The sequence below is a fragment of the Sorex fumeus genome, unplaced genomic scaffold (genome assembly GCF_029834395.1).
Source record: "Sorex fumeus unplaced genomic scaffold, SorFum_2.1 ptg000036l, whole genome shotgun sequence".
Taxonomy (NCBI): Eukaryota; Metazoa; Chordata; class Mammalia; order Eulipotyphla; family Soricidae; genus Sorex; species Sorex fumeus.
Window position 1 is genome coordinate 17,485,248 of NW_026606093.1, and position 27,097 is coordinate 17,512,344.

The 27,097-nt window shown below is 39.5% G+C and overlaps 1 protein-coding gene across 3 annotated transcripts in view; it reads left to right on the forward strand.

The window, feature by feature from the left end:
* The window catches only part of MAP2K4 (mitogen-activated protein kinase kinase 4), a 177,900-nt gene that overhangs the window by 110,194 nt on the left and 40,609 nt on the right, over nucleotides 1–27,097 (forward strand). For all 3 annotated transcript variants that reach the window (XM_056117815.1, XM_056117816.1, XM_056117817.1), the window contains 3 exons: nucleotides 6,159–6,278; nucleotides 9,223–9,274; nucleotides 12,492–12,619. In XM_056117815.1, coding sequence (XP_055973790.1) covers nucleotides 6,159–6,278; nucleotides 9,223–9,274; nucleotides 12,492–12,619 — 300 coding nt within the window. The remainder of the gene's footprint in view (nucleotides 1–6,158; nucleotides 6,279–9,222; nucleotides 9,275–12,491; nucleotides 12,620–27,097) is intronic.

A 27,097-nucleotide genomic window follows, 5' to 3' on the forward strand; every position in this document is an offset into this window, starting at 1 on the left:
GTTGGGAGACACCTCAGGCCTCCTGAGCATCATTTGAGAGGCCCCTAGCACCGCTTCCCCCCATCCACCCCCACCTGCCCCAGTTTCAAAATACAGAGAATTGTGGTTGTGTGCTTAGGTTTTCTTTTCAGTAAATTACTTTTTCATATGCTTTCTCATTCTATTAAGTTTTGTTTCTTTCAAATGTTGCTTCATTATTTCAGGTTATGGGGCTATTTTTTTTTAATATCTAGATGGTTTTGATTCTTTTTTAAGATCCTAATTTGTTGTTCTTTAGCATACACAATAATCGTTATAATGGATGTACAGACCTAACTCTTTGGATTTTTTTGTATATATGCTTTTATACACAATAAGTTTTTCTACTGTCCAGTTACATAAAATTAATATAAATATTAAAAATTTATATATAAGCGGGCTGGAGCCTTAGCACAGTGGTAGGGCGTTTGCCTTGCGTGCAGCCAGCCTGGCCGAGCTGGGTTCGATTCCTCCGTCCCTCTTGGAGAGCCCGGCAAGCTACCTCAAGTATCTAGCCCGCATGGCAAAGCCTGGCAAGCTACCCGTGACGTATTCGATATGCCAAACACAGTAACAACAAGTCTCAAAATGGAGACGTTACTGGGCCTGCTTGAGCAAATCAATGAACAACAGGACAGTGATAGAGTGATATTTAAGCATCTATTAAAGAGCTTTGAATTTATATTTTTATGGATTTGAACTAAATACTAATTTTTCTATATGGAAAGTCACTGGCTCTAGTAGTGCTTCTTGGATATTCCGATCACTTAATATTATTCTCTTTGTGATGTCTGTCATCTATTGAATTTTGGTATGCTCATGGACTTTTGAAAATCACTTCCGTTGGTGTATTTATTTCTCCCCTTTACCGATCAGCACTTTCTTATATTTGATAGCTGTATAAGAAGTCTTTGTTGAATGGGTCAGTCCCCTTTAATATTGTCTTGCTACTCTTTCCTCCACTTGTCCGAATGCATGGTATATCTGACTAAAATCTAATTGAATTGTAAGTAAATTTTGGAGATTTTGATGACATTATGATGCAGAGTCTTTTCTTTCCATAAATCCTGCTTCACTCCTTTCTATTTATTTGGTGAAGTTGGAATCTTTAGTAACATTTCATACTGGCTGCTTTTAAAATTTTTGCCTTTTATTAGGTCTATTTTAAAAATGCTCTGTAGTTTTGAGTTCTGTTTTTAGTTGTGTTTTTATTTTCTAAGTGTTATGTATATTTTCATTTTTACTTTTGTATTTGCTTTTGGGGTCGCACTCATCAGTGCTCATGGTTATTCCTGGCTCTCCATTCAGGAATTTGCTGCTGCTGCTGCTGCTGCTCTAGGGACCCTATGGGGTGCGCAGGGGCAAACCCAGGTGGGCCATCTGCAAGGAATGTGCTCACTGCTGTTCTGGCACTCTGGTCCCCATATGTTTTTTACTTGTAGTTAATCTCTAAAAACCCTCAGTTGATTGTAGAACAGTTTTTCTCTATTATCCACTTTTTTTTTAAGATCTGGAGATTCAGTCAAAGGCCTCACACATGCAGAGCAAGTGCTCTTCCACTGAGCTCTGTCCTGGTCCACCCTTTTCAGTAAGCCATGTTCAGGAATTTTTACGGTACTTTACTTTTTTTTAAATCTCAGCCATGAGATTGCTTTATTGTTATTCTTTTCCTTTGTTGTTGCGGTGTCCACAACTGGCGGTACATGAAGCACTTAGGTTCATCTCCATCCTTTTGCGGCAACTGACCAGTTTAAAATATTTTTAGTTTGATTTAGTTTTATTTTTGTTGGGGACCACACACTGTGTATTTGTATGTGTGTGTGAGGGGTGGGGTTGGCGGGGGGGGGGCTGTCTACTGTTGACTCAGTGCTTGGGGATCACTCTAGTAGTGCTCAGAAGGACCAAGTGGTACCAGAAATTGAACATGGGATTCTGGCATGCAAAGCATCTGCTCTAGCCTTTGAGTTATCTGTTGTCAGGAGTGGATAAATGGAATTTCTAGAGGAAATAAATTGACATGAGGCTTGTGCCTTTGAACCGATAAAGACTTCCCTCTTTGGAGTAGTTGCTCTGTGTACCGCCTCTTCTCATCCTCAATTCTTATCTCTCTTCTCCTGCTCTCATGTCTGTCTTTATCTTTTGTTTTCCACCCTGCTTTTTCATCCTTCCTCTTGTTTCTTTTCTTTTTATTTCTTCAGTTTTTTTTGAGGGTACTGTGATTTACAATACTCTTTATGAAAGTTCCATGCATTTAAGGTTCAACACCACACCCACCACCAGTGTCTGCTTCCTTTTGCCAATTTATTTATTTCCTTAACTAAAATTTTGTATGAACCAGAGAGATAATATGGGGAATTTTCAAGTTAAGGGACTTTTCAAGTTAAGAACTGACCCTGATTTGAGTCCCAGCACCACATATAATCCTCTAGCATGGACCCAGGAGAAAAGATCCTGGGCACTGCTGGGTGGCACAAAAATTAAAATAATAAATATATGTATATTTATATACACATATACTTACATGTGTATGTAACCTATGTACTTATATGGTATTTATTACTGTGAGATATATATATATCTTACTATTTTATATATCACTTATCACTTAATCCCCGTTATTCATCAATTTATTCGAGCGGGTGCCAGTAATGTCTCCATTCATCCCGGTTGCGTGCTAGCGTAGCCCAATGGTATCTGTTCGTTCTAGGAACATGCAGAGCCTCAAACCGATCATTTAGGGTCTTGACGAAGAAGTCTGACCATCTTATAGGTGGGCGTCCACGTGATCTTTTGATGTCCCGTGGAATCCAATCAGTAATGGCTCTAGTCCAGCGGTTGTCTGTAAACCTCATTACGTGTCCAGCCCATCTGATTTTTGATGTCTTGGCAAATGAGACAGCGTCCCTGATTCTTGAGCGTTGACGAAGATCAGAACTCCGGATTCTATCTCTCATTTGAGTGAATCGTGATATTCCAAGCATAGTTCTTTCAATTCCTCTTTGAGAGACTCGAATAGCATTCTCATCCTGTTTTCGTAGGGTCCAGGTCTCTGAGGCATATGTTAATGCAGGAAGAATAGTGGAATCAAAGAGATGTGCTCGTAGCTGGAGGTTCTTTGTCCTTTTAGTTATTTCTTCAATGCTCTTGAAGGCATTCCAAGCTGCTCTCTTCCTCCTGCGCAACTCAGGTGCCAGGTCATTCATCATGTTGATTTCTCGACCTAGGTATATATAACTGTTGCATTCGGAGATGGTGGTTCCGTTGAGAGCGAATGGAGCGTCAGGAACAAGGCTGTTTCTCATAAACATTGTCTTCGTAAGATTCAGCTGTAGTCTGACCTTTCCACACTCACGGTCAAAGGCGGTCAGCATTTGGGCTGCTTGGCTGATGTTTGGTGTTATTAGAACGATGTCATCAGCAAAGCGGAGGTGGTGTAGTTGCCGACCATCTATCTTCACTTCCATGTTTTCCCATTCCAGTCGTCGCATGATGTTCTCGAGGGTGGCACTGAAGAGTTTTGGTGAAATGGTATCACCCTGCCGAACCCCTCTCTTTTATATATTTTATACATACATATATAAATTTATACACACACATACTTTTAGTACCTACCAGGAACTTCATTTATACTTTACATCCACTAACTCATTTGTTCTTTAGCCTAGGCCGTTAAGGCCAGCAGGACAGTCCTGTTTTAAAGTAGAGGATAGTGGGTGCCCAAGCTTATATGAGTAGAACGTAGAGAGGACCCTGGATCATATGTCAGGCCTGTCATATTCTCCATACAAATGCTCTTTTTCCCTACAGAACAGAATTTAACTTCTCTTGTTTTCTGAGTAGAGGAATTGAAACTGCTTTTTCTATGCTAAAAATTTCTACTAAACCTCCTGAGATAATATCTTTATATCTTTAGGGTACTCTGAATGCCAGTTGTGTTTGGGATAAAAATTTAACTCAGCCTTTGGTTAGGTTTTTTCTGCAAGAGCACACAATGAAAAGACTCAGAGGAAAAAGATTTAAGGAAAATATAATTGGAAATGTACTGTTAGATATGCTTTACAAATGCACATTCTTTGAAATTTGTATTAGATGAATGCGAGTGCTTTGGTCATTGTGTTTTTACTCATCTTATTACAAATTACAACATACATTATTCTTGCTTTGTAGGTATTGATAGGAAACATAGGAGTAAACTGGCCATCCATGTCACTAGTACTTATAAGCAGTATTGTTCTGGGTTAGCCATTTTACTTTAATGTTCAATAATCTCTTTTATTTTTGAGTTTTGGAGAGATACTCTCAGGTTTGTGCTCAGGGGTCATTCTTGGTAGTTGCTGGAGGACCGTGTGCTGCTGGGGTTTCAGTTCAGGGCTTCTCCATGCTGCTTTTGCTGCAGCCCTTGGGCCTCTCTCCTTGGCTTCACACATCTCCTCTGATGTCTCCAGGTCAGGGAAGTGAGACAGTTCCTGAGGACAAATAGATCCATCGATTATTAATGACATACGAGATGACTATAGATAATTTTGGTCATCAGGTGGCTTGTAGCCCTTCATGTTGTATGCATACAACATTTTCGTCAGGATATTTGTTTATATGCTATATTTTATGCAAATCTCTTATGAGCTAGGTAGTTTTCAAAATAACTTAATTTTAGAGAATCACTTTAATAATGTATTAACCTTCTGGTTTCTAGCTTTGTTCTTTTCTTTTTGTGATTTATAAATTTTGTTAACAGCTGTAGCCATGTGATCAGCTTTGATAGGGATGGCTATCAAAGAGTATACTTTCATTTTATTGTCAGCTTGTTTTTAAGTGGGTTTTAAGCAATTTATGGTGCAGGCAATAGTTTTGAGTGATTCTGCTTAATTTTAGTCAGAATGTATTTATGTAAGGAATTCATATTGTACCCCATTTACTCGTGGAATGATATTCTAGTAAGAAAGAAAGGTGACCAAAGACTTAATAAGGAAACAATGTTTTACAATGAAATATAAGGGCTCTAGAGAAAAGAGTTGGCTATTGAGATATTGAGAATGGGATAGACCTATTTTTTTTTTTATTGAATCACTGTGAGATAGATCCTTAGAAAGCTGTTCATGATTGGGTTTTAGTCATACAGTATTCCAACACCCATCCCTCTACCAGTGCACATTTCCCAGTACTAGTGTCTACAGGTTCCCTCCCATAACCCCACCCCACCCCCTGCCTGACTGTGGCAGGTGCTTTTCGCTTTTCTTTCTCTCTCTCTCTCTTTCTCTCTCTCTCACTTTCTCACTCACTCTCTCTTGGGATTGTGGTTTGCAATGTGGATACGGAAAGTTTATCAAGAATATCCCTTTACCTACTTTTAACACTGAAATCTTGTCCAGCGTGATCATTCCTAGCTATTATTGTCACACTATTAGAACTAAATTTTAAATCAATTAGAAATTTTAGTTTAGTTTTTAAATTTTAGTTTACAAAATATTTAGTTTTATATATTTATCTCATTTCATTTTAGTTTACTCGGGGGATATAACCTGAAGAATCACTTATGAAAGAAAATACTTTATTCCTGAGCCATATCTCTGACTCAGGGATTACTTTTTAAATTATGATATTTATGACATTAAAATCTTAAAAAGCCAGTCATTGGATTTGCTTTTCCTTCCTTCTTTCCTTCCTTCCTTCCTTCCTTCCTTCCTTCCTTCCTTCCTTCCTTCCTTCCCCCTCCCTCTCTCCCTCCCTCCCGTTCCCCCTCACTCCCTCTCCCTCCTTGCTTTCCTTAACTAATTCAAGAAGTTTTTTTTTTTTCTTTTAACTATAAGGTCACTGCAATTTAATTTCCTTGGTTTGGATGAAAGGGAGAATAAAATAGCTTCCCACTTAATTCCCATTTTTGTGTTTAATTGTGATAAAATTTAAATTTTTGTAAAAGTAAAAGTTTTCTAAGGTACTTTCTCTCCTTCCAATTAAGACGGGAGAAAGAAGTTTGTCTTTAAACATGAGAATATTCTATCCATGGCTTAATAAGAGCTAACCATATCACTAGTTTGAGGTTTAAAAAAATGTGGCTTCTTGTCTCATTGTACATCTACTTTGTCTAAAAGAATGATGATAGTATTGATGTATAGGAATAATAGATATTTATTATTTTATAGGGTGACTGTTGGATCTGTATGGAACTCATGTCTACCTCGTTTGATAAGTTTTACAAATATGTATATAGTATATTAGATGATGTTATTCCAGAAGAAATTTTAGGCAAAATCACTTTAGCAGTAAGTATCTGCTTTTCAAATTCTTCATTCTATAAATAGTTCTATAAATAATCTCCTGGGATTTTGAATGCATTTATCTGAATGTCCTTCATAGAATGTTAATGATATTTCTGGTATATAATTTGTTTCAGGAAAAGAGACAACTAATTAACAAAAAGTAATTAACATAATTAAACAAAGAGCCTTAGGATTACTATTAAAATAAGATAAATATTGACAATGTTCTTTTTATTAAATAACAATGAACTATGACAGAATGTTCTGTAAGTAAGAGTTGAAAAACCAATGTTTTGCTTATTTTTATTCTGTCAACTTTTGTTATTCCTAAATTTTTGAAATTACAGTGGTCTCCTAGAAAGTCCTTTATTAAAACTTGTAAGTAAAGTATATTTTGTGTTATTAAAGATTAGTACAAGACAGTTTAAACTATTTAAATTATTTATTTACTTCAGTTTTGGTGGGTCACACCTGGATGTGCCCAGGGTTTACTCCTGGCTCTGTGCTCGGGAATAACCCAGGTATCGGTTTAAGGGGTCCGTATGTGGTGTTGAGATTAGCTGCTTGCAAGACAAATACCGAACCACTATACTCTCTCTCTAGTCTCCTATTTATATTTTTACTAGTAGCAGCAATAACCAGCATCACTGCTCATTTAAACACTTAACTTATACTAGAATAATTAAAAGAGCACTATTTGTTAGTATATGTGTTTATAGTTTTGAATGTAAATTCATAGTCATTTTCTGTCTTCCTTTTGGTCATTCAGGTTTCACAAAAGTGCATAACATATTTTTCAAACGGAATATATTTTTAATAGAATAAAACAAATAAAATTCTTAAAAACCACTGATGATTGAACTGTGTTGATGATAAGACATTCATGCATAAAGTTCATGCATGATGAGAAGTTCATTCATGCATAAAGTAAATTTTATAGGATATTCAAAATAGGTATTTTGTTTGCATGTAATTTCCCATCTCTTGCTTGTTTACATCTTCTACTTTTAATGTCACCTGTTAATAGCTTTCAGTTTATCCTTTTTGGGGGGATTTTGGGGCTTTGGCTGCACCCAGTGATATTCAGGGTTACTCTTGGTTCAGTGTTCAGTCATCTCTCCTGGTGGTGGTTGGGAGGTTAGAGACAGTGCTGGGACTCCAGCCAGCTCCGTTGTGTGTGAGGGCAAGTGCCTTAAACTTTGTACCCTCTCTTGAGCCTCCCAACTTCCTTCTTTTTAATCAGTAAAAGTTAGTGTTAAAAATTATTAATCTGAAGTAATTTTAGTTATGAGGTAAATATGTGTGTATGACTGGAATTTAAAAAATCAGATTAAAATTTTTGTTATAATCCTAAAAATTCATAGTTATGATGTTAGTATTTTGTTACCTCACTGAAATGAGGTTTGAATTTAAAAGTTTTATAAGCTAGATCTTATAAAAAGATACTTGTGATAAAGAAGCTTTTTGGATTTACATGTGAAATTTTATTGTGATCAATTTAGCCATCTCTCTAGCATGCCAGCCCATTATTGGAACTTAGTAGTATTCGTGATCATACCATCATAATAGAATGATGATGTTAGCTTATGGTTATTAAGTATTTGTTTGCATCTGTCCAAGATCTTGTTATCTTGTATCTTTATTGAAACTCTGGTAAATGGTGTAACTCCTTTGTTTCAGATGTGGAATTTGAAACTTGGAAAGGTTTAGTGACTGATTTACTTTGAAAACCAGTAACTATAAGTAAACGATTTCAACCAAGCAACTGATTCTACAATACCAGTCCTAACTATTTTAATATAGGATGATCATCAAATTAGAAAACAGATAAATTACTTCTATATTTTGCAATATATAGTCATACACAATTTATATATTTGATTTTTTTTAGATTTGCTGATAATCATTTTTATTAAGTACTGCATTAAGATTACTTTGTTAAATTTGTTCCTATTAGTGACCATTTAAACTCACAAATGCCATTAATACTTAGCAGCTTGCTGGAAGTAGAACTTAAGTTTTCAGAGTAAGTGCTTGGCCTAATTCAGTTCTTTTTTCAGTTTATGATTGTAAGTATTTAAATTTAAGTATTTATTTCCTGTGCCTGAAGAAACCGCTGATTATTTTTTCATAACCTATGATCAAGACATGGGCATAGACTCTGGATAAATCGCCTTTATGGTTGAACAGAGACACTCATGCTCTGCAAAAATTGCTTTTAAGGTCCAGTGCTCCATGAGTACAAATGACTATGAGAAACTGAGAATTTTGTTAAACTTGCTAAGTTAGGGTTGAACATGAACTCAGACTCTTACACATAATTGTTCTTGTAAACGTGTAGAGGCACAAAAAACATTATACAACTTTTTTTTTTTTATAATTTTGACCTGCCTATTTAACAATTTGTAAATTACTTTTTTTTTTTGCTGTGTGAGCAGTATATAAAGGCAACTATGGTGTCAAATGTAAAGAGGCCATTGAGTATCTTACTTTAACTGAAAAATGGAGAAATGAAGAGGGTCAGGCTGTGACTCAGTGAAAAATGAATTTTCTTGTCTGTGTGGGCTCGTGGACTTGATTTTCAGTACTGCATGGTCCGAGAGTACCGTGGAGACTGACCCCGTACACTGAGGCGGGAAAGGGCCCACACAGCCAGATGCGGCCCCAAAACAAAACAGAATACTGAAACATTGAATTTAAAAAATGCACTTTGTTTTGAGGCCACGCTGGACAGGGTACAGGGCCCACTCTCGTCAGTCCTGGCAGGCTTGGGGACCCCAAGGGCGCTGTGGATGGACTGGGGTGGCTGGGTTGGCTGCTTGGGGGAGGTGTCCCGTCCACTGCGTGTCCCTCTGCCCAGCTCCAGAAGGTTGGAAACAGGTGGTCGGAACGATTAGATTAGTCACCAAGTAGAAACTGTTATGCTGTTTCTGCGTTTTCTCTTTAGACTGTGAAAGCACTAAACCACTTAAAAGAAAACTTGAAAATCATTCACAGAGGTGGGTATGATTTTTTTTAAATATTCATAAGAAAATACTTTTAATAGAAAAATTATTGAAAGTTATGTGTAAGCCTTTATAAATGGTATGATCCTTGTACAAGCCTTTGTGAAAGTTTTGCATGTTTAGCAAAAGTATTATGTGTGCCCTAAAACTTCATTGTTAATTTGATTTTTCTTTTATTGGCTGCTGTTATGTTTCAAGCCAACTTAATTTATTGAGTAGGAAGTCAAGATAGGTTTTAGAGAAGTAGTTTTTGGGGGGAGAGTGGACGGTCTGGGCCACATGAGGCACCGCAGACTCCTGCAGGGGCAGCAGCTCTCCTCCTGCATGGGTGTTTCAGGAGCGGGACATTCTCCTGCATGGCTCGGCATTTTCCTGTCTCATTGGCTAGAATTGCCTATGTGCTCGCATAAAGTAGAGTGTGTTGGGTAGACTTTGGATAGACTGGAATAATGAGATTGATAGCACAGCGGTAGGGCGTTTACCTTGTACATGGCTGGCCTGGCTGAGCCGGGTTCGATTCCTCTGCCCCTCTCGGAGAGCCCGGCAAGCTACCGGAGTATCTCACCCGCCAGCAAAGCTTGGCAAGCTACCTTTGATGTATTCAATATGCCAAACACAGTAACAACAAGCCTCAAAAGGGAGACGTTACTGGGCCTGCTCGAGCAAATCAGTGAACAACTGGGCAAACAGTGACAGATGGATAACGCAGAGCAGGATGGGTGTCTTAATGACATGCAGCCACCCAAGGAGGGTTCTTTGAGGGAGGCTGTCACCAGGTAAGTGGTGGAAGAAGTGTTTTCGGAATTTTATATCACTTTTTGAGTACATACTTTAAAAAATTGATTTTAATCTTATTTTTATTAAAAGAAAAGTTAACTTTATTATTAATTTTTTTGAGAGGGTATATTTCACCATGTCCAGTGGTACTTAGGAACTACTCCTGGCTCTGTGCTCAGGGGTCACTCCTGGTAGTGCTAGGTCCCAAACCTGGGAATGCAAGGGAAGTACCTTAATCACTGGACTATCTTTCTGCTCCCCTTTATTCTTTAAACCATTAGAGTGACAGTGAGGTGGATAGAATGATTGAATTTGGGATATAGAATAAGTGAACAAAAGGGGAAAATTGACCAATTCATGAACATGCATTGATAGTGAGCTGGTTGCCAGGAAGAAGTGCTAACTAGAGAGCCGATCAGTAAGAGCACTTGGGTGAGAGGATCAGGGAGCCAGTTACTGTCGTGACCTAGCAACGGGTCTGAGCCCCTGCATGCAGTTGACCCCGATTCTGTCCCTGGCACTGCAGTTTCCTGAGCATCACTGGATGCAGCCCTGGCGGTCTACAACACTGCTTGAGTGGCAGATTCTGAGGTCACTGGAAGTCCATGGTCAAGTAGCACTCCCTGAGGCTGACTTGCTTGGGTGAGAAACACTGGGCGTGTGCTTGTACAGCTGAAAATGAACTCTCAAGAATGAATCTGAGAAGGGGTTCATTGGGAGAAACTTGACGAAATTATCTAAGAAAACTATTCCAGTGGTCAGAGATTGTAGGGGGTCGGGCACTTCACCTCACCGCAGGTGACCCAGTTAGTTTCCTGGTATCTCATAAAGTCCCCCTGAACACAGAGCCAGGAATAAGTGTTGTATTCCTTGATATGGCTCCATATATTTTAAGAAGAAATAATTATTGGGGGGGGTGCATAAGGTATTAATTTCATTTTGTAGATATGGACATTAAAGTTGCAAATAATTGAGTAGTTTTCCCAAGGACATACAGTGAGCTTTAAACCCAGATTTTCAACCTTTGCTTGTCTGGTTACAATGCTTACAGTCTTTCAGGGCCACTATATTTTCTAAGTTAGGTAAGTCTCCAAATTGTGTATATGTTTGGGTATAAATTTGGTATAATTTGTATTTGTATTGTATAGCATAATTGAAATTGGACTTTTTGCACATGCAGTTGCCTTTGACACATTTGTGAAGTGGCTTAGTATTCTCATATATTAAATTTATTATTCATATTTGAGTTAAGTAATTTTGAAACAGTAAATGGCAGATTAATGTATAATAATGATATGGCATATCATTATTATACTGAAATACTATTAGAAATGGTGAATAAAGCTTTTGCTATGTTGTAGCATTTGTTGCAACATGGATATAAATGGAGATGTTTATGCAGAATAAAATAATTTGGAAGGGGAAAGACAAGTATTGGGTCATCTCACTAATAAATAGTACAGAAACATACAAAGCAGTGTCCAATGAAAACCCATAGACTCTGATCACAGACCAAGTTATTAAAGGGGGTTAGGGAGTGGGCTGAAAGGGCACAGGCTGTGGACTGGTAGAGGAATAGTGGAGCTTTGTTGGTTGTGTGTCATTACATTGATCTTTTAACACACACATACGTGCGTACAGAGACAGTCTTGGACAGTGCTATCTAGTTATCAAATTTAGAGCAGGACAGGACTGAGTACACGGCTTAGAGGTCGGAAGAGCACTCACTGCACTTTTGAAGTCAGGTTCCATCCTGGCACGGTGTGCCCCTACCCCCCTTGCCCGCCCATGGGCTGTCGCACCCAACCTACAGTGCCCCCGTGGGCTTGAGCAGCAGTGGTCAGACGGTCACTGTTGAGCCATGTGTTGCTGGATTGGCCTCCAGACCCCAAGCTGTGCTGGGCAGCTCCTCCAGTAATAAAAATTAAAACAAAGCCCATTGAATTAGCAAATGAATACAAGTCTCATGATAAAAACAAAGAGAACATTTTAGAATTCCTACATTTATTGTGAAGTACTTTGTGATAGTGAACTTTAAGTATTAATATTCAGGAAATTGTTCTTATTTCCACAGAGTAAAACCAGATTTTGTATATGCATTAAAAGTATAAATATGTTAATTAAAAATTAGTCTCTACCCTGTAGCATTTGGGTTTTTCAGATGTTGCTGGTGAAATTACTCCTGCTGTGTTGCATTTATAGGCATGTATAATTATACAGTTCTCTATACCTGAGCATATTAATTACCTTTATGCAACTAACATGAATAATGAATATATATGATTAATGAAGATGTTTCACATCTTTGTATCTGAATTTTAAGGACATGCTAGCTTCACATTGTCTGAGATTTTGCATAATTTTTGTTCAAAATTTTTCTGAATATAGCTAATAGATTATTACGCATACATTGAATGACATCTATCACTTGCAGATATCAAACCTTCCAATATTCTTCTGGACAGAAGTGGAAATATTAAGCTCTGTGACTTTGGCATCAGTGGACAGCTTGTGGACTCCATTGCTAAGACAAGAGATGCGGGGTGTAGACCGTATATGGCGGTAAGTGCAGAGAGCTAGACGTCATGCCTGACAGTGATGGCCGAGAGACAGGAAAGCCCGTGGCTTGGGTGCCATTTCTCTAAAGATCACTAGTCGCACAATTTAACCATGTTAGTAATTAGAGTGCTTTTACCTTCCCTAGTTACTATACTGAGGTTTTAACTTTTTGTGAATTTTTACAAAACTTGCCCAATAAGTTTATAAAATTGTTTGCACTTTTTTTTATTCTATTCCTTTTATTTGAACCTTAGCATTTGTTTCCTTCTCTGATTTCTTTTTAGCTCTCTAATCAACCCAGATTAGTTCTCTGACGATTTCTTTCTGTTTGACGCACTCAGCTGTGATAAATAATACTATAGTATACAAGTTGATAATGTGTACTAGGCCTCTTAGTGATGCTATTTCTACTTCAGAAGAATGAAGACATGAGTTCCTAAAAGAACTATGCCTTTTTTGTTGTTTTGGTTTTGGTTTTTTGGACTATACTCAGCATTGCTTAGGGCTTATTCCTGGCTCCTTTATCAGGTTCACTTCTGGTGGGGCTTGGGGAACTATTTGGGGTGGTAGAAGTCAAACCCCAGATCAACCATGTGCAGGGCAAGTGCTCTACCCACTGTGCTCTCAGTCCTCCACTTTTTTTTCCTAATTGAGATAATGTGGTTATAATAGTGTTGATTTCTCTGCTTTTGGTATACAAAGTGATTGCACTACCATACCCCTTCTTATATCCCTAAGTCCTTTCTCATTAACCCCATCCTGCCTTTTCTCTGACTCCCTACCCCTGTTCGGTAAACTTAGTTCTTTTAGTAATCTTAGTCAGAATCCAAAGAACCCAGTCTGTCTAAGGAGTGTGTAACTGTGATTTAAATATTGTTAGTTCTGTCTTCAGAGGTGGATAAAGAACAAATATCAGGGTAGATGCATTAGACATTTCCAACCTTGAAACCTCATCTCCTCTCAGGGATATAGACCTACTCTCCTATGTACAAATGACAGGAAATTTAATATAGTGTCCCTGTTTTAAACATTGTCTGTAGTGGTTTCTTCTTTAATCGGGCTTTAATTCTCTGAGGACCTGCATATTATTCTGGAAGGGGATATATGCGATCCCATGGTTGTTGACTAAGGCATTCCTGTCCAGTTACTTGTAGACTCTTTTCTTGATTCCTGTATTCCCAAACTATTCACTGTTTCACTATATAGTGAAATAAGTAATAAAAAGTAAGAAACATTTTACACTGGAGTTTTTTTCTTGTTTGTGGATTGATAGGTTCTAATGCTGCCCAAAATTTCACACTTACTAGAAAACCTTGAGTATTTTATGGATCATATTAAAATTGATGCATAAAATACATCATATTATTTATGTATCATAACAGTATATTTAAAAAATCTCTCTTTTTAAACTTCTCAACCTGTACAAGGCATGACATAGTATTACATATGTCCTTCATGTGTTTTGTTGAGTGCTTATATTCTGGTCATCATATTTGGAAAATTCTGTTATTGATAATAGTTTTATCAATTTTTTATTTGCACATTTTTAAAAAAAGAACATTTTATGCTGCCCCCCCACAGGCTTCACACATACAAGGCACACAATTTTCCACCCAAAGGCCCAATTCACCAACTTTACTTTTGAAACCTAAGCTTCACTTTGGATATTTGAAGAATTGTTCAATTTCTGATGTGAATTTTAAATACAGTGGTAACACATTATCATACAATCCATGAGTTAGCGTACAAACATTACAAAAAGTGAATATAGAGATTGACAATTTTAAAGGGAAAGTCTTATGTGGTCTCAAACATAAATTAAAAATCTATATGACAAACAGGACTCCCATTACTGGTTTATAAATATTTTATAATGCTTGTGCAGTTGTTAACTGAAAGTGAAATTTGTTTGAAATAGTAAAAAAACAAAAGGCTCTTGTTAAAGTTAAAATTTCTGTTAATAATATTTATTATTAGGGACCTAATTGACCACCTTCTCCATCTCTCATTCTTGGCCATCATTGACATTTCTATTGGTGGTGATTTTTCTGTCATTCAGCCATTTTTATACAAGTATTATATATGTGAAGGTGCCCATTTCTCTACTGTCAAATGACATAGAAATAGTTGATGTGAGGACTTTGTGACTTAATGAAGGAGGATATCAAATTACGTATCAGATGAAGGAGATTCCCCTTCAAATGGTAGACCATCAACTACTCCCAGCTCTATCCCTGTGGCAGACACCCTGGCAGTAAACTCTTACCAAGCAGAAACCCCCAAGTGGGGCAGGTTGGGAGAGTTTCTGCAAAAGCCAGCTTGAACAGAGAAGCACTCATTCCCAGGCCCCTGTGCTGCCTGAGTCCATGTTCCGTGGCCAAACGAGCATGGTCTCACATCTCCCCTCCTGAGATGTGTGCTTTCCTGCTTTCATATCTAGTGCTGGGGTTTGTACTGGGAATCTGTTCACTTTTCTCCAAAGCCCGCCTTCTCTCTTGAGATCATTATTCTCTTTTTCTCTCCCTCCTACCCCTTCCTCAAAAACCTCCAAATAAAATCTGTTTCTACTTCACTGCTTGTCTCTGGAAATTCTTTTCTGTGAGAATGCAAAGGACCCAACAGGCCCGGGTAAGACCTGGAGTTGTCTTTCCTTGCCTGCAAAGAGCAGTTCCTCGCTCCAGCTGAGTGTAGGGCTCTCCGAGAAATTAGGTGGTGGAATTAATTTCCATGCCTCACTGAACAAGTGATGTCAGGCATGGCTTGAAGGCTAGCGGGACTTGAGGCCTTCAGGGACTCATCAGAGACGGCTTCAGTCCTACACTCCCTAGTTCATCCGGGGTATCGGAGGTGGAACTGGAGAAAGTGGCCATCTCTCTCCTCTCTGTTTCACAGAGGTCACTGGGGCACACTGGCATCAAAAGCATCTTGGAAGCCTTGACTCTTTCTTAAATTTTCTGCCTGCTTACTTGAATATTTAAAAAAAAAATTAATCTTGATGCTGCTTCGATGCCAGTTTCCAGTGTCTTTAATATCCTCGATTGAGGCAGTTTTCAGTATTCTTTTTAATTTGTTACATCTTTTCATGTCATATTTTCTAAAAATGAAAGTGTCTGTGTGTGTGTGTGAGAGAGAGAGGGAAAGAGAGAGAGAAAGAAGGAGAGAGAAGGAGAGAGGGAAGGAGAGGGAGGGTGGAAGGAAGAGGGAGGAAAGAGAGAGAACAAAAAACTCTTCATTAAAAGTTTGTCTTTGTGAATGCAGAGATCTTGCATTCATCATCATAAGCTATAAATGGAACGTGTTTAAAAGAAAAAAAGGTCAGGCATGGCACATATTGAAAGTCTTTAATTGACAAATTTAGTAACCATGTGTTACTTACCCTTTTAAAGTTTGGCCTAATACTAAGATTGACTAAGTGTTTTGTGGTATAACAATGGCAAAGAATTTTATTTGATTAATGCAGGTTTAAAATATAGTTGTGGCCAAGAGTATTTTGATTCAGTAGGATTTTTGGCCACAGCCAGCTGTACACAGGGATTGAACTCATGTTGATTGTGGGCAAGACATTCATTCCCTAACCTCTACTCTATCTCTGGCCATAAATCTTGTTACTTTTAAGAAAGAAACAGACTTCAAGTTTTTGCATAGAAAGACACTCAGAGGAGCATGAGTTTCTTAAACTGCCTGCCCGTGGTCTCTCCTGGACTGTACTAAGTGTCCAGTCTGTCTGAGGCCTGTGTGCATAGACAGTGTTGTCAGCATTCATTTAAAGCTTTTAAATGACCCCTAAATTGACTCTTGTTGTTTCCTGACTGAATTTATAGAAATATTTCGTATCTTTGTCTTTAAAATAATCTTTTAACTTAATATTTATAATATTTTTAATGTCTAGGAATATTTGAGCTAAATAATGTGACCTCAAAACACGACATACAGGAATTCAACATGTTTTTAAAAACTAAATATGAAAGAAAAAAATAATTATTAATAGATAAGGTATAAGATTGGAATATGCTTTAAAATATGAGTTTTTAAAAATTATAAACCAGTTGTTAACAGTTTTCTATCTTCTCAACTAGGTATGATTGGTGTTGTGTGTGTGTGTGTGTGTGTGTGTGTGTGTCTGTGTGTGTATACCTTTGAAAGAAGTTGTAGAAGTGATAAATTTCTTTCTAAGAACTTCAGTCCATTATCTCCCAAGAAATAAGCCATTGTTTTATATAACCACAACATTCTTATCATACCCTAAGACCTAAATCTAAAATTATTAAAAAGAATTTTTATTTTGTAATTTAAGATACAATTTATACTGTTTTTGGTTGTCAAAAATAATTGCATTTTTTAAGTTGACAATTGAGAATCACATAGGATTATACACTGCATTTACTTGTTATGTTTATTTTATACAAATTGTTTAGACCTTTTATTTTCTGTGGCTTTGATGTATAAAAAAATTCAGAATCTCTTAGCATTTTTGATTTATATGATTTTTTTTGACCTGGAAAATTTATATATGATATATATTTTGCACTGTATTACATTACAAAGCACACATGTTTGGCTCTTTCACTAATTGAAATAGACTTTTTGGTAAAGCATTTGAAAAGTTTTAAAAAATAGAAACTCATCTCACATTTTTTCTTCCCCAAATGGGTAATTGATGATAGTCATTTGGGAAGAATTTCTTTATCGACTACCCTGTCATCCTTCCCTTTCTGTTACCTTTCAACATCAAAAGACTTCTAAAAAGTCACCTTTCCCCTCCCCTCTTCATTGTTTTGGTGGTGCAAGTGGTCACACACCTGAGTTGTGATGATCATATGTTCTTCACGAGGGGTCGCACCTAGTTGGAGTCCTGGCATGCTGTTTTTTGGTTGAAGTGTTAGTTCACTGGGGGTAGCACACTTGAGTTACTGTGCTTGATTGTGGAAAGCCTGAGTTTGCATACCTTGTGTTTCCAGGGATCCCAATGACTCTTTTGCTGGGATCACACTTGGACATGCTGATGGGACTGAGGATTGAACGGGCGGCCTTTCATCTACTAAGTAGGTGGCTGTGCCATTGAGCTGTCCTGAGCTACAGTACCCTTGTCCTTATAGGAGTCTACCTATACTCATTTAAAAGAAATCTAGGGTTTTTGCTATTATGAATGAAAACTCATGTCAGTACTTTCTAAAATAGTCTTTTTACTTATTTGAATCATTTCGTAGACATTGAGATGATCTCTCCAGGTAGATAGCTCAGTGCGTTAGAGTACGTGCTTTTTGGTTAGAAGCCCTGGGTTTAATCCTCAGCACTGCATTGTCCTCTGAGCACCACCAGAAAGTTACTCTTGAGAACTGAGCTGTGCATAGTCCCTGAGCATATGGCTGGATGTCATCAAGAATTAAAAAATGTGTGTCCTTATATATATTACACGGGCTGGAGCGATAGCACAGTGGGTAAGGCGTTTGCCTTGCAAGCGGCCGATATGGCCGACCTGAGTTCGATTCCTTTGCCCCTCTCGGAGAGCCCGGCAAGCTACCGAGAGTATCTCGCCCACACGGCAAAGCCTGGCAAACTTCCCGTAAAGTATTCAGTATGCCAAACACAGTAACAAGTCTCACGATGGAGATGTTACTGGCCCGCTCGAGCAAATCGATGAATAACGGGAGGACCGTGACTGTTATATATTACACATGTGTATAAGTACACAATCACTGTATCACTGTCATCCTGTTGTTCATTGATTTCCTTGAGCAGGCACCAGTAACGTCTCCTTTGTCTTGTCCTGAGATTTTAGAAAGTTCCACATTCAAGACTCTTTCAGGGTCTCCTGAGACCCATCATTATTACTGGTTTTTGGCATATTGAATACACCGAGAGTTTGCCAGACTCTGCCGTGCGGGCAGGATACTTTCGGTAGCCTGCCAGGTTCTCCAGAGTAAGAACTAGATAATAAGATGTCATCCGGAAGTTGGGTTTTATAGTCTCTGGTTCTTGGACTTTGATGGGATTACACAGCCCGGGCAGTTGGTGGGTGTAACGCCTACATACTGGAAGATGGGGGATCTGGATTGAGGAGGCCCAGTCCTGATCCGAGCAGGCTTGGAGATCTAAACCCCGGGTCCCACACACCTGGGTTCCTCTGCTGGTTCCTTCATGCATGACGCGCGTCGGAATGTGTGTAGAATGGTCTTAAGCATGGCTGTGGTTGGAACTGGAGGTCTTCAGCTGCTGGGGCTCTGCTCGGGGCGGGAAGGGAAACTCAACCTGCCCTCCTCCAAGGGGCCCCAGTGAGGACAGCCAGGCGTGGAGGCAGGAGACCCTGTGCTGTTCTCTTCTGGGAACCGGGTTTTATAATCTCTGGGTCTTTGCCGTTGATGGGATTACACGACCCATTTTCCAGTACGTAGGCGTTATACCCACCAAGTGCCCCCATGCTGTGTAATCCCGGCTTTTTGGGTTACACTCAGCGATGCACAGGGGTTACTCCTGGTTTGGCACTCAGGAATGACTCCTGGCAGTACTCAGAGGACCATATGGGATGCTGCGAATCGAACTTGGGTGATTCACATGCAAGGCAAACGCCCTGCCCACTGTACTCCAGCCCCCTTTTCTGTTTTTTTTTTTTTTTTAAATTGTAAGTGGCAGCACTGAGAAGGATGAGAAAGGAGAGGCCGACAAAATCTCAAGGCCGAACTAGGCTGCCACAACGAAGGAAGACAAAAATGATCGTCTGTACTTTCAATGCATGTACACTAGCATCAGATGCATCCATCGAGGACCTGATGGTGCAAGCGCTAATGATCAAGCACGACATCATTGGTCTGACCGAGACAAGAAGGCATGAATCTCACCATGACGTTTTCGACACTGGAGAAGAATTGTTCCTCGGAACATGCGATAAAAGAGGTGTCGGAGGCTTCGGTGTCTTTGTCAACACAAACTTGGCCATGAGCATTGATACATTTGAATGCCTAACAACCCGAATCGGACATTTACATTTGAATAGATGTGGCTCACTGCCGGCAGTTTCTATCTTTGTTGTCTACGCACCAACATCTCATTATGATGAAAGAGAAATTGAGAAGTTCTACATGGAGCTGGAGAAGTTCTATAAAGAAGACCACACCTTCTACAAGATCATTGTGGGTGATTTTAATGCCAAGATAGGACCGAGAAGATCAGCTGAAGAAATTCACATCGGGACCCATGGCCTAGAATGGAACGAACAGGGTGAGAGACTGTCTGAGTTCATCATGTCGACCAAGACCATCCATGGTAACTCAGAGTTCCAGAAGGCAGAATCTAAACGTTGGACATGGGAGTCTCCCGGTGGACCATCCCACAACGAAATAGACCACATCATATTCAATGGATGGTTTTGCCTGACCGATGTCGCTGTTGTCCCAAAATTCCGAATGGGATTGGACCACTGTCTCCTTTGTGCAAAATTCTACTTCACAGAGCGGGGAGAAAGGGCTGCAAAGTTTAAAAAGAGAACTCCCAGAACGACCACCAACTGGGAGCTCTTTGGCACTATTGCGGCAACATGGAAAGATGCCATTGTTGATAACATTGAAGAGGAATATGATCGACTGGTACAGCACCTCCATGAATGTGTGAGGAACGCCAAGAGAGAGATAGCCACAAAAAAAGACTGTCTTCGAAAGCTCTTGAGCTTATTTGCCAGTGTGGTTTGGCGCATGCCTTAGGCAACCGCAAGTTAATGTCTGAGCTCCCAAAGCAGTGCAGAGATAAGATCAAGGAAGACCTCAAAGAGAAAAGAGCAGAAGTGCTAGTAGATGCAGCAGAAGCCGGGAAAAGTATTTGTAACGCCCGTGGATCCATCACATCCTCCAGAACTGCAATGGAGAAGATTATCCATGACTTCTACTCAAATCCCTTCGATAGCCATGTCCACTTGCCGACATACCAAATTCCACAGGATGGATATGTCATTCCCAACGTTCTCCCTTCCGAAATCTGACATGCCATTTCGTCGGTAAAGAAATGAACAGCACCCGGCCCAGACAAGGTCATTGCTTTAGCTATTCGTGTGGGTTTATTGTTTTATATGAATTTCAGGAGTGTTGTGTCTATTTCTTTTAAGAACGTCATGGATATCGTGATAGAGACCCCATTAAATCTGTGTAATGCTTTGGAGAGTATTGTCATTTTTATAAAGTTAATCCTCCATATCCATGAGCAGGGGATGTGTCTCCATTTCCTAGTGTCCGCTGTTATTTCTTGGAGTAGTGTTTTGTAATTTTCTTTCTATAGGTCCTTCACTTCTTTACTTAAGCTAATTCTGAGGTACTTGATTTTCTGAGGCACTATTTTGAATGGGATTGTTTTTTGAATATCTATTTTGTCTCGTTCATTATTTATATATTGAAAAACCATGGACTTTTGGGTGTTGATTTTGTAGCCTGCCATTTTACTATACAAACCTATTGTTTCTAGGAGCTTTTTACTAGGCTCATTAGGATTCTCTAAGTATTTTATCACATTGTCTGCAGAGAGTGATAGCTTGACCTCTTCCTTTCCTATCTGGATGCCCTTAATATCTTTTTTTGTTTTTGCCTAACTGCCATTGCAAGTACTTCCAGTATAATATTAAATAAGAATGGCGGTAGTGTGCAACCTTGTCTTGTCCCCGCTCTCAGAGGGAAGGCTTTTAATTTCTCCCCATTGTGGATGGTGTTTGGGCTTTTGGTAGATGGCTTTGATGTATTGAGGAAAGTTCCTTCAGAGCCCATTTTGCTGAGAGTTTTCATCATAAATGTGTGCTTGGTCTTGTCAAATGCTTTCTCTGTGTCTGTTCATATGATCACATGGTTTTTATTTTTTCTTTTATTGATATGATGGATCTTGTTCATTGATTTGCTAATGTTAAACCATCTCTGCATCCCTGGGATGAAACCCACTTAGTCATGGTGTAATATCTTTTTGATGAGTCTTTGAATTCTGTTTGCTAGGATTTTGTTGAGGATCTTTGCGTCTGTGTTCATCAGGGATATCGCCCTGTAATTCTCTTTATTTGTGGTATCTTTCTCTATTTTTGTTATTAGGGTGATATTTGCCTCATAGAAACTGTTTGGAAGTGTTTCTCATTCTTAGTTTCCTGGAAAAGCTTGAAAAGGTTTGGGAGTAAACCCTCTCTAAATGTTTGGAAGAATTCACTAGTGAGTTTATCTGGGCCTGGATTTTTGTTTTTGGAGAGACTTTTTATTAACATTTCATTTTCCTCAATGGTAATAGGTCTGTTCAGATACTGCAAGTCCTCTTGATTCAGCCTTGGGAGGCTATAGGAATTCAGAGATTTATCAGTTTCCTTGAGGTTTTCTTGTTCTATGGCATAAAAATTCTGAAAGTAATCTCTGAGGATCTTTTTTTTCTTTTTGGTTTTTGGTTCACAACTCGTGATGCACAGGGGTTACTCCTGGCTCTGCACTCAGGAGTTACTCCTGGCGGTGCGCAGGGGACCATATGGGATACTGGGAATCCAACCCGGGTCGGCTGCATGCAAGGCAAATGCCCTACCCACTGTGCTATCTCTCCAGCCCCTCTGAGGATCCTTTTTATTTCTGTAGTTTCTGTTGTGATGTCCCCCTTTTCATTTCTGATTTTTTTTATCAGGACTGGTGGGTATTTTTAATGTGCCACACTTTTCCTTCAGTTTAGTCTTTAATTTCTCTTCAAAGAAAATACCTTCGATGACTCCATCTGAACCACCTGCTCCCATACAATCTTTGTCTAAAGTAAAGTTAATTCCTGTTTTTTTAAATTTCCTTAAGTTTTACAAGTAGTAAAGAAACCTGACCATTTGTTTTACTATCTGTATCTTCTCTGTAGATTATGAGCTCCTTGAAAATCATAAACTTCATAGTTCACTGCTCTATTCCAGGATCCTAGGAGAGGTTTGAGAGGTTTTCATTGATACTTCAAGTGGGTTGTATATTTTTCAAAATTGCTGAAAGAAGAGAAAGCTTTCCTCCCCATATTTATTTTATAACCAGCTAAATGACTGATCTGCGTTAACTTTTTTGTCATTGTATGTTTTGTTCTGTTTGGGGCCAAACCCAACATGCTCAGGGCCCAACCTTGCTCTGCACTCAGGAGTTGCTCCTGGTTAGACTCTGAGGACCATATGGAGTGCTGGGATTGAACTGTGGTCTACTGTGTGTAAAGCAAGTGCCCTGCCTGCTGTACTATGGTCCAGGATGTGTGTGTGTGTGTGTGTGTGTGTGTGTGTGTGTGTGTGTGTGTGTGTGAGAGAGAGAGAGAGAGACAGAGAGAGAGACAGAGAGAGAGAGAATGCACACTTTTAATGTTTCAGAGGGATACTCAGAATCTGTACTCATTTTTGCCTTGACCTTGTTCTCATGTTTATTTTTGTGACATATATGTGTGCGTGTATGTATTTACCTATCTCATGTTTACTTTTGTTGCTTTTCCTGAACTTCTTGAGCAGTATGCAATGACATTATCGGTAGAAGAATTCTTGTGATTTTTTTCTGACTTAAGTGCAAATGTGTTGTTCTGATTTTGTGTGTGTGTTTATGTCTGTCTTTTAGAGATTTTGTGTGAGAGGAAATGAGAGTGAATTAAAATTGGCTATTAAATTTTATTAAATGCTTTTGACATCATGGGTAAGTGATGAAAGACCTGCATGGGTAAAATTTTGACATCATGGATAAGTGAAGGCAGATCTCCACTACCTCCACTACCCAGCCCCCACCACGTTCCAGGACACTTTCTGGACACTTGGGCCGAGACTCATGCACAAGTGAAGCTCCACGAAACCAGGGAAGCGGAACTCTGTGACCTTGGACTCCAGGCTCAACAGAGCCGGGAACAGAGATCCTCTGCCTGCTCCTAGCAGCCCGGCAGACCTCCGTTACCTCCACTTCTTCCACTATCCAGCCATCACCATGCTCCAGGACACTTTCCAGACCCATCATAAAACATTTAATACAAGATTACCGCACCATATTTGATGGGGTTCAAATATGGTTTGAACTACGGGAATACCTGCAAGGACGATTAGACACCGCCCTAAAAGCCTCTATCCCTCTCGGAGAGCCTGGCAAGCTACCGAGAGTGTCCTGCCTGCACGGCAGAGCCTGGCAAGCTATCTGCGGTGTATTATATATGCCCAAACCAATAAATACAATGGGTCTCATTCCCCTGACCCTGAAAGAGCCACCAGTATGGCAGCATTAAGAAGGATGAGGAAGGAGAGGCTGATAAAATTTCGAGTTGGTTTTGTCTAAAGCTCCAAATAACTTTCTAGGACTTGATTAATAAGAAACATTTTATCAAATGATTCTTTTTCTTTTTCTTAAGAATTCCATGTACAGACTAATATTTGTAAGAAAAGAGCAAAATCAGTAATTATATCAACTTGATAGCAATGTATATTTGTGTACAAAAACTTGGTAAGGTTGACTTGAGGATCTAGTTATAAATGAGGATGTACATACCTGTGGTACCCTTCTGGACGAGACAAAGCTGGTCACTTAGATTACAGACAATCCAGTCTGGGAAAGCCGGTTTATAAATTCAATTTTTACATCTGTAGGAACTATAACCTATTAAAATATTGAAACTTTAAGTACTGTAATATATGTAAGGAACCACTAAAGCAAAAACATAAAGCTATTTCCTAAATAAAAGGAAATCAAATTTAACATTAATAAATTTATGTAACAATTGAGACCAGAGATAATCATGTAACATATGAGCTCCATTTAAGTTTTAACTCTTAGTATAACATTTAGGCTTTTTATTTGAAATATATTGTATAAAATTAAAAAAAAAATTCAGGGTTGAACTAGTCTGCCAAAATGAAAAAGGACAAAAATGGCTGTCTGTACTTTCAATGCACGTTCGCTGGCATTGAGTACATCCATCGAGGACCTGATGGTGAAGCATGCATGAAAGATCAAGTACAACATCATTGGTCTGACCGAGACAAGAAGGCATCAATCACATCACACTTTTCGACACTGGGGAAGAACTGTTCCTTGGAACATGTGACAAAAGAGGCGTCGGTGTTGTCAGTTCAACACGAACTTGACCATAAACATTGATTAATTTGAATGCCTAACAACCCGAATTGGACGTTTACACTTGAATAGATGTGCTGTTTGCTTCTTTATCGACAAAATGGTATGTCGGATTTCAGAAGGAAGAATGCTGGGAACAACATATCCATCCTGTGGAATTTGGTATATGGGCAGGTGGGGATGTGGCTGTCAAAGAGATCCGAGTAGAAGTCATAGATAATCTCCATTGCCCTTCTGGAAAATGTCGTATATCCATCAGGATGTCAGAGGGCAGTCATCTTGGTCTTGTAGTTTGGTGAAGGACAGGTGGAAGTTGCGAATGCTTTTCCCAGCTTCTGCTGCATCAGCCAGCACTATTACTCTTCCCTCTCTGAGGTCTTCCTTTATCACTTCTCTGCAATGGTTTGCAAGCTCAGACTTAGCTTGTGGTTGCCTGAGGCTCGCGCCAAGCCATGTTGGTGAATGACCTCGAGAGTTTCTGAAGACAGGCGTCTTTTTGTGGCTTTCTCTCAGCATTTCTCGTACAATCATGGAGGTGCTGAATCACTACCCAGCTGCCACCATGCTCTAGGCCGCTTTCCAGATCGCTCAGGCCGAACCTCACGCATGAGGAAACCCCACAAAACCAGGTAAAGCAAAATTTTGTGACCTTGGACTCCAGGCTCAACGGGACCCAGAAACAGAGATATTCTGCCTGCTTGCACCAATCTCCAGTGAACCAGGGATCACACCCAGAACATCCACCCTGCCGGAGCCAGATAAATACCTCATCAGCTGACCTCCACTACCCCCACTACACAGCCGCCGCCATGCTCCAGGCCACTTTCCGCTCTGCGGTCACGCAGCACATCATAAGACACTTAATACCCATTTTTCATTATTACCGCACCATATTTGACAGGATTCAAATATGGTTTGAACCATGGGAACACCTGCAACGGCAATTAGAGGCCACTCTAAACACCTCTATCCCACTCAGAGAGCCCGGCAAGCTACCAAGAGTATCCCTTCCACACGGTAGAGCCTGGCAAGCTATCCGTGGTGTATTCGATATGCCAAAACCAGTAAAAACAATGGGTCTTGTTCCCCTGACCTTGAAAGGTCCCCCAATATGGCAGCATTAAGAAGGATGAATAAGGTGAGGCTGATAAAATCTCAGGGTCGAAATAGGCTGCCAAAACGAAGAAGGACTAAAATGACTGTACTTTCAACACACGTATGCTGGCATCGGAAGCATCCCTTGAGGACCTGATGGTGCAAGCGTGGAAGATGAAGTACGACATCATTGGTCTGACCAAGAATGCATTGATCACATCATGCCATTTTCTTTTTTTTTCCTTTTGCATGGCTAGTGTTTTTATTTTTATTTATTTTTTAAAAATTTTTATTAGTGAAACACCATGAGGTACAGTTGTAGACTTACAAATTTTTGTGCTTGGGTTTCAGTTATACAATGATTGAGTACCCATCCCTCCACCAGTGCCCATTCTCCACCATCACTGATCCCAGTATCCCTCCCACCCCCCATTCCCCCCATTCTCCCCTGCCTCTGTGGCAGGGCATTCCCTTTTGTTCTCTCATTTTGGATGCTGTGGTTTGCAAAAGAGGCATTGAGTTGCAATCATGTTCGGTCTATAATCTACTCTCAGCACGCATCTCCCATCCTGGGAGGATCCTCCCAACACCCTTTATTTGGTGCTCCCTTCTCTATCTGAGCTGCTTTTCCCCTAGCGCATCACACCATTTTTGACACTGGAAAAGAACTGTTCCTTCAAACATGCGACAAAAGAGTCATCAGTGGTGTTGGTGTCCTTGTCAACACGACCTGGCAATGAGCATTGATCCATTTGAATGCCTAACAACCCGAATCGGTTGAATTACACTTGAATAGATGTGACTCACTGCCAGCAGTTTCTGTTTGTTGTCTATGCACCAACATCCAATTAATTATGATGAAGAAGAAAATGAGAAGTTCTACACAAAGCTGGAGAAGTTCTATAAAGAAGATCACACCTTCTACAAGATCATTGTCGGTGAATTTAATGCCAAGACAGGACCAAGATGATCAGCCGAAGAACTCCACATCAGGACCCGTGGCCTAGAATGAAATGAACAGGGTGAGAGACTGTCTGAGTTCATCATGTTGACCAAGACCATCCATGGTAACTCACAGTTCCAGAAGGCCGAATCTAAACATTGTAAATGGGAGTCTCCCAGTGAACAGTTCCACAATGAAATTGTCTACATTATATTTAATCGATGATTTTGCCTGACGTCGCTGTTGTCCCAAAATTCTAAATGGGATTGGACCACCGTCTCCTTCGTGCAAAATTCTACTTCACAGAGTGTGGAGAAAGGGCTGCAAAGTATAAGAAGAGAACTCCAGAACGACCACCAACTGGGAGCATTTTGGCACTATTGCGGCAAC